At 59.4% G+C, this 11,666-nt stretch overlaps 1 protein-coding gene across 3 annotated transcripts in view; it reads left to right on the forward strand.

Annotated features, from left to right (window-relative positions):
- The window catches only part of TXNRD2 (thioredoxin reductase 2), a 52,012-nt gene extending 40,585 nt beyond the window's left edge, over positions 1–11,427 (forward strand). The window contains exons 12-18 of one of the 3 annotated variants that reach the window (XM_063088263.1): positions 469–605; positions 3,807–3,902; positions 4,639–4,731; positions 6,727–6,798; positions 6,988–7,085; positions 9,875–10,080; positions 11,182–11,427. In XM_063088263.1, coding sequence (XP_062944333.1) covers positions 469–605; positions 3,807–3,902; positions 4,639–4,731; positions 6,727–6,798; positions 6,988–7,085; positions 9,875–9,998 — 620 coding nt within the window. In that variant the 3' untranslated portion in view covers positions 9,999–10,080; positions 11,182–11,427. The remainder of the gene's footprint in view (positions 1–468; positions 606–3,806; positions 3,903–4,638; positions 4,732–6,726; positions 6,799–6,987; positions 7,086–9,874; positions 10,081–11,181) is intronic. The other 2 variants (XM_063088262.1, XM_063088264.1) reach the window with 2 other exon arrangements.
- The last annotated feature ends 239 nt before the right edge of the window (positions 11,428–11,666 follow it).

Here is an 11,666-nt window from a genome sequence, read left to right on the forward strand (position 1 = left end):
CACAGCATGGGGGTGGCCAGGAGCCCGAGGAGGCCTGGCAGGGAGGGAAAGGGGCCTGGTGGTAAGGGGCTCCTTCAGGTCAGGCCAGGGCCCGGGCACCAAGGAGGACTGTGGCAGGGAGAGGCCCCTGTGCCCAGGCTGGCCCCTGAGTTTCTCAAGGCCTTGCTCCACTGAGTGGAGAGGCAGCTTTTGCGGTGTCTCAATTCATGGGTGTCTCAGTCCCTTGCGGGGTCACTTCTAGTTCTTAGGTTGTCCCAGCCCTAGGCTGTGGGGGCCAGCCCCCCGCCCCCCACATTGTCGGAAATGAAAGTAACGCACAGCTCCTCGCCTGCACAGACCGGGCCCGCAATCCGGTCCTGCCTCACATCTGACCTGTTCTGAGCGGCCGTTCTGGGAGATGTTTTCAATAAAAGGAAGCTACGTCCAAACTGCTAAGGAGAACCTTCCAGCCTTCTCTGCTTCCTTCAGGTCGAGTTCCGCAAACCAGAAGTCTGAATTTGGAGAAGGCTGGGGTAGACACCAACCCTGACAGTCAGAAGATCCTGGTGGACGCCCGGGAAGCCACCTCCGTGCCCCACATCTACGCCATTGGAGACGTGGCAGAGGTATGGCCTGTGCCCTGGTGGCAGGGACCCCGACCCCACCCAGCCCCGCCGGGACTCGGGGATGCACATTCTCTGGCGGCTGCTGTCCTGTGGGAGAGAAATGTTTCTTTCTTCAATCAGGGAGGCTCGGAGCCAAAGCCCAGGTGCTGGCAGGGCGCGTGTTCTGAGAAGCATCAGGTGTCAGACTCTGCTCTTTCGGATGCCGCTGCTTTCTGAAGGGCGGGTGTGGGACAGCTTCCAACGGCTGAAAGCACAGTTAGCAAATTCCTGTTGTGAATCTGCTCATGGGTCAGCTCTGCAGGACCGGTCTTGACCTACCCACAGGTGCTCTGGAGGCGCAGAGTCCCAGAAATGTCCCCTCTAGACTCGACCTTAGGGCCATGCTATCCCCACGGAGGCTGAGCGGCAGGACCAGTGCAGGCCTACCTGGCCCCACCCGCCTCACCTCAGTTTACCCTCTGATCTGCTGGCTGGTCAGTACCTTCCCTGACTAGGCCATCACACGGGGGCAGGGCCTGCCGTGAAGGAGAGACCAGTGTCCATCTCTCCTGGCCAGGGTGATATCTGGGGAAGGCACTAGGACTCTATAGCTTGCCCAACAGCCCCCCACGGCCTGTGGCTGTGGCCACATCCCTGCCTCTCTCGCTCCCTCTCCTAGAAAGCAGGGGCCGCAGCACCTCCCTTTCCAGGCCCTGGTGGAGGCATCCACACAGTGCCTCTCCCCACTCCCTGGGCCCCCAGCAAGAGACCCACTTGGTCAGCCATGGGGCGCCACACTACACAGCCTCGGGAGCGGTCGGCCAGCCCTGCGTGTGCCCCGCTGCCCTGGGGGAGGTGGCTCAGGTGGCCCCTGGTCAAATGCACCTGAGAGGTGCCTGCAGTCCCCAGGCCTCTTAGCAGTGTGTCCTGCCATGTGTGAGTTAGTGTCATGGGGCTGCCGTAAAAAATCACCCAAAACTGGTGGCTTAGAACAACAGGAATTTATTCTCTCACATTCTGGGGCCAGGCATGGGCAGGACCACGCTCCCTCAGAAGCTTCTAGGGGAGGGTCCTTCCTGGCCTGTCCCAACATCTGGTGGCCCAGGTGCTCCCCACTCGTGGCAGTGTCCCTCTGCTCTCTGACCCTCCCCACGTGGCCGTCTCCTAGTGTGCCTGCCTGCACTTATCTCTGACAGTTGGTCTCACACTGGATTTAGGGCTCACCCTACTCCAGTCTTACCTCATCTCAGTCCTCACCTTAACTATATGTGCAAAGACCTTGTTTCCAGACACAGTCACATCCTGAGGCTCCAGGTAGACATGAATTTGGGGGAATGCTAATCTATCTTCTTTAATGTGTTAATGTACCTTCATTTGTTCATTGAGTGTGACTGGGTACCAGGCACATTTTTGAGTATGGGGACAAAGGCAGTAACAGTGTCCCCGCCCGCAGAGCCTGGTAGGGGTCATTTCAGATGTTAGAAGATGCTTAGGAGAGACCTGATGCGACTTCCTGAGGGGGCCTGTACCCAGCCAGTGTCATGCTCCTGGACTGGAGCCGAGGGAGCTCTGTGAGGACATTTGTGGCCCCCAGGGAAAGTGCAGACACCACCCTGCCCTGGCTCACCCTGGGACCCACTTTGGGAAATGCCAGGCAGGAGCCTGGGGGAAATGGGAGTCAGTGTCCGAGGTGAGCGAGTCCCTGGTTGGGGCACCCTGGAGCCAAGTGAGCACAGGTGGCAGTGTTCACTGATGTGGAGGGACTGTACCCCCCTCCGCCCCACCTGCCAGGCTCTTCTGAGGCTCGTGCTGGGCCAGGGGCTTCGAGAGAGCTCAACTCACACATGGAAGTGGGCCAGGCAGGGGGCCATGCAAGGCTGGGCCTTCCCTTTGTTTCTGGGGGCCAGCCCGCCCAGCTGGTGAGGGTCAGTCCTGCCTGATGCTGGGCCCCATGCAGACCCCTCCTGCTGGGGCAACATGGCCCCTGGTGCCCCCAGCATACCAGAGGTGTCACACACCCACCGTGGCTGCCACTCGAGCTGCATCAGGCCCCCTGTGAACCGGGCTCAGGAAGTGGTGTGTGGGGCACAGAGGGCAGGAGGCACCCACTGCTGCCACAAGCCCCTGATGCAGCGGTTCTGCGGCTGTGCCAGGCAGAGGCAGAACTGTGGGGACAGCTCAGAGGGGGCTTGTGGTGGGAGCTTCAGCCTCTTCCCCAGTGGGTTGACCTGCTTGTGTGGATGGCAGTGATGGCTTCACGTGCCCTCAACTGTCCTGAGGCCTCAGCCCACTTAACTGGCTGGTGTGGTCGCGTGGTGCGACCTCTGCAGGGGTGGCCTCTGTCTCATCCTGTGGGCTCTGCACGCAAAGAAAGCACTCATGTTCTTTGCAGAGGAGCATTGTGCACATCACCCTGGGAGGCCTCCCTTCCACCCGCCAGAGTTCCATGGGCCACACGGACATGCAGCTCCTGGGCTTCAGGGCCCATAACAACGTCGTGGAAACTGTGTGGCCAGAAATATATGGCTCATATGGCATTCTTTATTAGCAAATTAAGCCTACTCAGTAGGAAAGGCCAATCTGAGCAGTCCAAAGAGTTAACATCCTGATGGTCCGGCCAGCACCTGGGAAAAGCCCCGTGGGTGGAGCAGAGGCCATTGTTCCATGAGATATTGTGCGCTGTGCGCCTGGTGTTTCCGCAGTTAGCCAGGCCTGGTGGAATGCACGGGCGCTTTCCCGAGTTTATCTCTGTGGATCTCTGTTCATTTCTGGAATGCCAAACAACATCTGCATTTCCTGCTGCAGACGTGATTGGCAGCTGGTCCCAGGTCGACGCGTGCAGGAGCACCCAAGGCAGGATACACTCTGGGACGGAGTGGTCTCCAGCAGAGCGACATTCTGACTTGGGATTTGTCATGGGTGTGATGTGCAAGTCTAGCTGTGTGTCAGGAGCACACAGAATGCTTGGGGCCCGTTTTAGCTGGAATCCCAGTTAATGCGAACCGTAGCTTTGGTGCAGTCATAGCAAATGAGAGCAAACCCACGGAGGGCTGCAGAGGTAGCCTCAAGGGGCGAAGGCTTTCAGCTGTGGTGACAGCTCAGTGGCAAATGGTATTTGGGGGTTTTCAAAAGGGAGATGCCCAGTAGGAAAGAGACAGTGGGGGATGCTGTACAGACTCCCTCAGACCCGGTGCTGAAGTCAGTCCCGCTTCCTTCTGTCAGGGGCGGCCCGAGCTGACACCCACGGCTATAATGGCAGGGAAGCTCTTGGCCCAGCGGCTCTTCGGTGGGTCCTCAGACTTGATGGATTACGACAATGTGAGTTCTTTTATAGGATGCCAAGATCAGCCTGAAAAAGGCCGAGGCTAGTTCTTCTGGGGTGAGGGGGTGTGTGCAGACGTGTGGGCATGTGTGAGCACATGTGCTCGTCTGTATACGTGCATGTGTACAGCGTGTGTGCAGGGGTGTGGTGTGTGTGAGTGCACATGCTTGCCTGTGTGTGTGTGTGTGTGTGTGTGTGTGTGTGTGCAGGTGTGTGGGTATGTGTGAGTACACGTGTTTGCCTGTGTGTGTGTGTGTGTGTGTGTGTATGTGCAGCATGTGTGCAGGCATGTGGGCATATGTGAGTGCACGTGCTTGCCTTTGTGTGTGTATGTGCAGCAATGTGTGCAGGCGTGTGTGAACACATGTGCTTACCTCTGTGTGTGTGTGTGTGTGTGTGTGTGTGTGTGCGCGCGCAGCATGTGTGCAGGGGTCTGGTATGTGAGTGCACATGCTTGCCTGTGTGTATGTGTGCATGCGTGTGTGCAGGCATGTGGGTGTGTGTGAGTGCACGTGCTTGCCTGCATGTGTATGTGCATGTGTACACGCGTGTGTGGTTTAGAGCCAAGAGTGCAGCCCAGGAGTGGGTGAGTGAACCTGGCCGCAGTGCTTGTGGCCTGCCAGCCAGTGTGTCCGGGGACCTGGCCTGCACTTACTGCTCTTTGTGTCCCACAGCGGGGACCTTCAGTTTTGGGGCCTGGGGGGCACACCTGACTCTGGACCTGCCTTCCAGGTTCCCACGACGGTCTTCACTCCCCTGGAGTACGGCTGTGTGGGGCTGTCAGAGGAGGAGGCCGTGGCTCGCCATGGGCAGGAGCATGTCGAGGTGAGTCAGCAGGAGGAGAGGGGCTGCCAGCAATGCCACCTGTGCAACCTGCACCCCCACTGATAGCCCCTCCCTGGACAGGGGCCCTGTGAGCAGGGGTGTCAGTATCTCTGCTTTCCGGGGCCTACGCTTGACAGGCTGGGCACTGGGGCCCAGAACAATGGCTGTGGTGCAGCAAGAAGGGACCCACAGGACGGGAATGTTGCAGGGCAGCTCCAGAAATGAGGGAAGGCCAAGGCCTTGGGCAGCCTTTGGGGCATGGCCGAGCCCTGGCTCCTCTGCACCCAGCGGCCACCTGCCTCCATGTGGTAGCAAGGGGAGGGCCTGGGCTGCCTCGTGGGCCCAGGAGGCACCAAGGAGAGGCCCCGTCCTCCAGCTGCCTCTGGCCCCATCCCCAGCCATGCTGTAGACATGCCCAGCGTCCTCAGGTCCCCACCATCGTACCACTAGCCCCCCTGCTGGGGTCTCAGGACCACCAAGTGCCAGCCCCATGTCAGCATGCAGACTGCTTGTCACCAAAGGCACCAGGGCCCGGGCACCTCTGTGGCTGTACCCCTCACAGGGGCATGCATCTCCCTCAACCTGGAAAGTCTTCTCCTGGCTGTCCTGTGACCTCTGCTCCCCTCCACTCTTGCCCTCCTGCCCCAGGCTGGGCCCATCCTTCCCCCCACCACTACACCTCTGCTTTCCTGCGACTCCCCAGGGGTTCTGACACGCACGACCCCCTGACCTGCCCCAGCCCATGCCCCAATCCTCTTCCACGTTTCTTCCAGTCCTCACAGGCTCCCAACAGTCCACACTTGGGCACTTAGCCCAGAGGAAGTGGGTTTTCACTGGGCAAGGCTGCTTGTTGGGGTCTGCTTTGGCAGGCGGGCCGTGGCCCCAGCCTGGAGGGCTGCTGGGAGGCTTTGACGCCTGCAGGGCTGGGGTGCTGGGAGCCTCGGGCGGGCTTGTCTTGCTGCTGCAGCAGCTTGCAGGCGCCCAGGAGAAACCAGACCCCGTGCAGCCTGGGTGGCGGGGCTGGTGCCGTTTGGGAATGAGTCACTGGGCTCCAGGGCCTGTCCCTTCCCCAGAACCCCAGTCTCCTCCATCAGTAGGACGGTCTGACGGCTGGCCTTCCCTGAGGCACTTTATTTGCTATTTTTGTTTGATTCATCACAAGGACACGGGACATATGGCCATAGCATTTTATAATGCTGTTTTATGTTTCACGATGTTGAATGGCCAAATACTCTTTGTTTGTTTTCTTTTCAATTCTGTCTTAGTGAGAACAATATTCTCTGAAGCGCCATTAATTAATAATGGCTGTGCGGCACATGTGAGGGCCCAGTCATTTTTTACTCTGCCGCAGCCCCGAACACGCTGTCGAGCCCTTCACGGGTGCTGAAAGCCTTTGTCCGACAGCTCCGGTGTAGCAGGGGCCGCCCTGCGCCTGTCCCCTCCTTGTTGCTCAAGTGAGGGCCGAGCAAGCGCCAGGGTGCCCGAAGGAGGCTGGATGGCCGCCCACCAACCTATTCCTGCCCTCGTCACGTGGGCCAGGCACCCCACCTTCCAGTGCCCGTAGTCGCCCCATCCACTGTGCAGTGGTCGACAACGAGGAAGGTGCAGGTGTTGCCTGTATCCCTGTGTGTGCTTCAGATGGGGGGGCCAATGTCCTGCCCTGAGGCTTGGGCTCTGCAGTGTGGCATGGCGGGGGTTACATGGGTAGCCTCATGCCCACTCTGTGGCTATAGTTATGGGGGTCTCTGGCTGGGTGAGAGAAGGTCCGTCCTGCACACACGCTCCAGCCACTGGCTGCCTGTGCATCAAGAGAGGGACGCTCTCCATGGCTAGCAAGCCGAGTCCTCACCCCAGACCAAACCTGCAGACCAAATGAGATGTTCTGGGTCCCACTGCACCCTACCCTGCCCCTGAAGCCTGTCAGAGCAGCAAGATGCCCGCTGGACTTGTTTTGCTGCAGCCACTGGCTCCAGGAACTGGCGTCTTGTCACCTAGGTTTATCATGCATATTATAAACCATTGGAGTTCACCGTGGCTGAACGGGATGCGTCCCAGTGTTACATAAAGGTGAGTGTTTTTGTGGGTCCAGGGCTGGGGCAAGCCAGGGGTGACAGGGAGGAAGGAAGGGAGGGAAGGAGCCAGAGGCAGCAGGGGTGTGGTGCCTCCAGAGCAAGAAGTGTGAATGTTGGGCCACTCGTGCCCCCAGGGCAGCCTGGGTCCCCCTCCCAGGCTGTGCTGAGATGCTGTGACTTTCAGATGGTGTGCCTGAGGGAGCCCCCACAGCTGGTGCTGGGCCTGCACTTCCTTGGCCCCAACGCAGGGGAAGTTACTCAAGGATTTGCTCTGGGGATCAAGTAAGTCTGGAGGAATGTCGGCCGGTACGCAATGCTCAGACTGGGCGTCCCTCTGCGTGTTAGCAGCACTGCACTGGAAAGCCCGATGCATTTCTCTTGATTTCATGTGGCCTTCACATGTTTGCAGCAGAGTCTTCAGGCTCCTCCTACACGTGGCAGGTTCAGTCGGGGGAGAGACAGCTTTTTTCTCCAGCCAAACACTGTTAAGCCAGAGCCATGCCGGGTGGCCGCTGTGGCCAGGCCACCTGGGGGGAGGGTTGGTGCTATGGTTCTGGGGAGCAGGGTTGGGGCCCTCGCTCACCAGGCAGAGCCTTCAGGCAGTCACAAATGTTCGAAGAGAGCCACTCTGGAGTAGCCATGTGTCTTCCACAGCTTCGGCCATTGCCTGGGTCTTGGGCTCAGGTTGTGTGTTTTCAGGGTCCTGGGGCCAAATGAGCCCATGGCAAAGACTCTGGGTAGGGTGGGTTGTCCGGGGCAGTGGGAAGTTGGGAAGTTGGGCATGGCCTGAGAGAGAGGCAGCTGGGCATGGGGTTTCAGAGGCAGGAGGCCAGGGCAGGGACGAGCCATCTGTGGGTGAAGCAGAGGCGAGGGCATAGGGAGGGGCTGAACACGTAGAGGACGGTGTGCAGGTGACTGAGGCCCCTGTGTGTTTGGGGTGTATGGGTGTGACCAAGAGTTGACCGTGGGGGCAGGAGGTCTAGGGACAGAGAAAGTCAGGGAGAGGGCGGGGCAGAGGAGCAGGGCCAATCTCAGAAAGGCTGTTGAGGTGCTACATAGGCAAGATGGAGGGTCCGGGCCAGGCTCCCAGGGCACCCCAGTCTCCTCCCAGGCAGCCTGGCTCTTGGATGGGGGCCACCCTATCACAGGGCAGCAAGCCTCAGGCCCCACCATGGCCCTCCTAGCCCTGCACACATGTTGAGGCAATCACTGGGTTGTGGGGGTCAGGTTCTCCCAGGGGAGGGTCTCAGAGGAGAGCAGGGAGGGCTGGGTGCTGGGTGGGCTCACGTCCTTGGAACACGTGTCTGTTATCCCTAAACTGCAGAGCCATCTGTAGCAGAGATGTTTGGAAGCTCGGTCCAGAGTGACCATTGGAAGGAAGCCCATGAGCTTGGTACTGGCTCTGCTGAGAGTCCTACTGGAGCCCTTGGAGGGGCAGGGTCCACTCTTGGTGCAAGGAGAGGGTTGGGGGTGACCCTGGGAACCTGGCCCACTGACCTGTGTGTGAGTACTGGCAGGCTAGGTCATCCGTGGCAATAGCTCTGGCCAGAGAGTTCTCTGGCTGGGACAGGACAAAGAGAGCCCTGGCCCCACACAAGGCCATTGCCATCCACATACTCTGGCACATGAATTCTTTTGCCAGGCCTGACACTCAGCTTCCGGAACAACTTTTGGAAAGATCCTTTAAAATGTGGCAGCTTCTTTTTATAATGCAGCTATAAAGGACTGGATTCCTTAATATGCAGAGAGCTCTTAAAAATCAACAGTAATAATTTTAGAGCAGACAACCAAATAGAAAAATAGAGAATATGAATAGGCAGTTCACAGGGAAAGAAAATCATAGTAAACAGTAGAAAGCTGCTGTGCCTCGAGAATTCACAATTTAGAATTTTAAAATGTAGAAAACACCAAGGAAGCATTTTGGCTGATGAGGATCAAAAGGTTTGATGTTGTCTAGTAGTGATCATTTCCCAGTGTCTGCACAGTGGCGACACTGAAGTTTGCCAGTCAGTGGAGTGACGAGACTGATGTTTCAAATATGGTCAGGAGGAGGGTGTGGACTGGACCCACCCGCTGGGGACCTTACTTGAAATGCACACACTCATTTGTTCAAGTTAAGAATTTACCCACCAGATGTTCCAACACACGTGTACAGCGTGTGCATAGACACAAGAGGAGCTGCCTGTGGCAGCCTCGTCTGCTGGCAAACAATGGGAGCTGTGGCCATCTGTGCCCTGCAGGACGTCCACACGTGCTGTGATATGGTGCGTGCTGAGCCTGTGTGGTGGTGCCATGGGCTCATGTAGAACCTGGAACACCCACAGCAGTCCTTAGCCAGTAGACTCTTGGCAGCTGGGCCAGGCAGCCTGGGTGGGGGCCAGATCTCAGGAAGTCATGAGGGGGGCTGAGCAGCGGAAGGCCTGGCGGCTGTTCCTCATCAGGCCAGCGGCAGGGCCAGACCAGACCCCTCACTGCTGCGCCACCATTCACTCGCTGTGTGCAGCAGGATGCCAGGCTCTGGACACAGCCACCCACAGAGCAGCAGCTCCCTGCCCGACGCAGCAGGTGCTCGGGGCTCGGATGCTCTGCCACCACCTATGAGAAGTGCTGGGTGCTGAGCAGGGCCAGACAGGTGGCCGGGCAGTGCGGGCTGCAGTAATAAGAAGTGGCCTCTGGCTTGCTGGGGCAGCTGATTTGAGCTGTGCCTTAAGGGAGCAAGGGAGCGGGCCCAGGGAAGGATCAGCCCGAGCTGCAGCCCAAGGCGGGACTGTGCCTGGTGGGCTCAGAGCATCAGGAGACCAGGCCCTGCGGCGAGCCAGGGAGGGGGCGGGTAGGCGGTGGGCTAGAGCGGGTCGCTGCTTGGCCTCTGTGGGCACTGGGCATTTGCTGGGAGGGAGGTGGACAGGTCCAACATGCATGTCGGCAGGTGTTCTGGCCACTGGCTGGAGAAGAGGTCAGGGGACAGTGAGACCAGGTGACTCCCAAGGCCCTCCCCTTCCCAGGGACGGGGTAGTGTGGACGCACTTCCCTGCGCTGACTCCTCGCCTGACTCCCCCACTGCCTGTGTGCAGGTGCAGGGCCTCCTATGCGCAGGTGATGCGGACGGTGGGCATCCACCCCACCTGCTCTGAGGAGGTGGTCAAGGTGCGCATCTCCAAGCGCTCCGGTCTGGACCCCACCGTGACAGGCTGCTGAGGGTAAGCTGCCGTCCCTGTCAGGCCAAGGGCATGTGACATGCAGCCCCTCACCGCCAGGCTCCTCAGAGGCCCAGATCCAGGTATGTAGGTGGGGTAGGCTCTGTGTTTGAGGACAGAGGATGTGGCTGGGGGGTGTGGGAGCCACTGTGATGGGCTCCCTCCAGGTGTGTGGCAAGGCTACACCTGCCAAGCCACCTTGAATAGGTTTGCTCCATGCCCTGTGCCCGGGTGGCCAAGAAGCAGGAGGTGTCGAGAGGCTGGGCTCACATGGCAGCAGCCTGTCCCAGGTGGACACTGGCGTGGCAGGCTGAGCAGACAGTCCCAGTGCTGCTCCCAGTGGGCGGTGGTGGGGAGCTGGCCTTCCCTCCGTCCCATCTCATGCAGAGTGCCAGCGCCGGCTCATGTTCCTCTTGCCCAGAAGGTGGAGACGCTGCCTCACGCACGGCTGGTCACTGCCCTGCAGATCTGCTTCTGTTGTAGCTTTGTGACGCCTGGCAGCAGGGCGGGTGGCAGAAGCCTCAGAAGTGTGGTGGTCATCACAACCCTCTTCTGAGGAAGAAATGAGCGAGTCCCTCCCTGACCCCAGCTAAGGGCTGCATGTGGCCAGAGCCTTTCACCTCTCAGACTGACAGAGCAGCCTCAAGCCTCAGCAGCCGGGCTGGGTTCCTGGGGCAGGAGGGCCCTTGGGCCTGTGTGGCTCAGCCCACCTGGGGGTGTCCCTTGTGGCCATCAGCCCCTCCTGGGGTTGGGTTTCTTTGGGACCCCCTCTTTCCCGGGGCTGAGCAGTGAGCTCTCCCTTGAGACGCCTGTGGGTCCTGCAGGTGCAGGCCCAGGCCTGGGGTCCCCTGGGCACTCTGGACACCCTGTTCCACCATGGCCACCCGAGCCAGGGCTGCCTCTAATACGGACAAACAAAGGGCATACTGAGGAAGCTCTTATCAGAATATTACACCTAACAGTGCTGTTTTGTTAGGAGTCTGCTATAAATTTTTATCATTTCAAAATGTTTTTGTAGGCTGCAGCACTCCCTGTGATGTGTGGACCAGGGGGTGGGGGACCACTCAGCAGGGGCTCATTTCTCACCTATCCCTTGAAGGTCTGTGTGTGTGGCCGTGGGAGACATGGCCAGGCAAACATGAGGGATGGCGTGGCCACCCCGTGCTGACTCCACCCATTGTCAGCAGGACTGTTGTGGGCCAGGCCCGGTGAGCCTCAGCCCCTCCGCTGGAGAGCCTGTGAAGTGGTCAGCATGGAGCCACGTGTGTGTGGACAGACAGCATGTGCCCTGCAGGGACGGCTCAAGGGGGTTGCCACCCCCACATCTGCACCTCCCACCCCCCTCCCGCCTGGGCCAGCCCCCCAGGCCCCTGATGCCAGATGATGACGGCCTGGGCAGAAGCCCACCCTGTGGGCTGCCCACGTCCGAGCCCCCCTGGTGTTGCTGGAGTGCAAATAAAGAGGGTGTTTCCTGAAGCGTGTTCTGCTTGTGCTGTCCCTGATGTGCCTCCCAGGATTGCCCAGGCAGGGTGGGGTCTGGTCCCCCACCACCCCCTTGGGGAACAGGAGCAACTTCTAAGACTTGATGGAGAGGGGATGCCTGGGTCACCCAGACAGTCGGGATCATCCAAGTTCCCAGCAGCCACTGGGCGAGAGGTGCAGCCACTGG

The sequence above is a fragment of the Cynocephalus volans genome, chromosome 2 (genome assembly GCF_027409185.1).
Source record: "Cynocephalus volans isolate mCynVol1 chromosome 2, mCynVol1.pri, whole genome shotgun sequence".
Taxonomy (NCBI): Eukaryota; Metazoa; Chordata; class Mammalia; order Dermoptera; family Cynocephalidae; genus Cynocephalus; species Cynocephalus volans.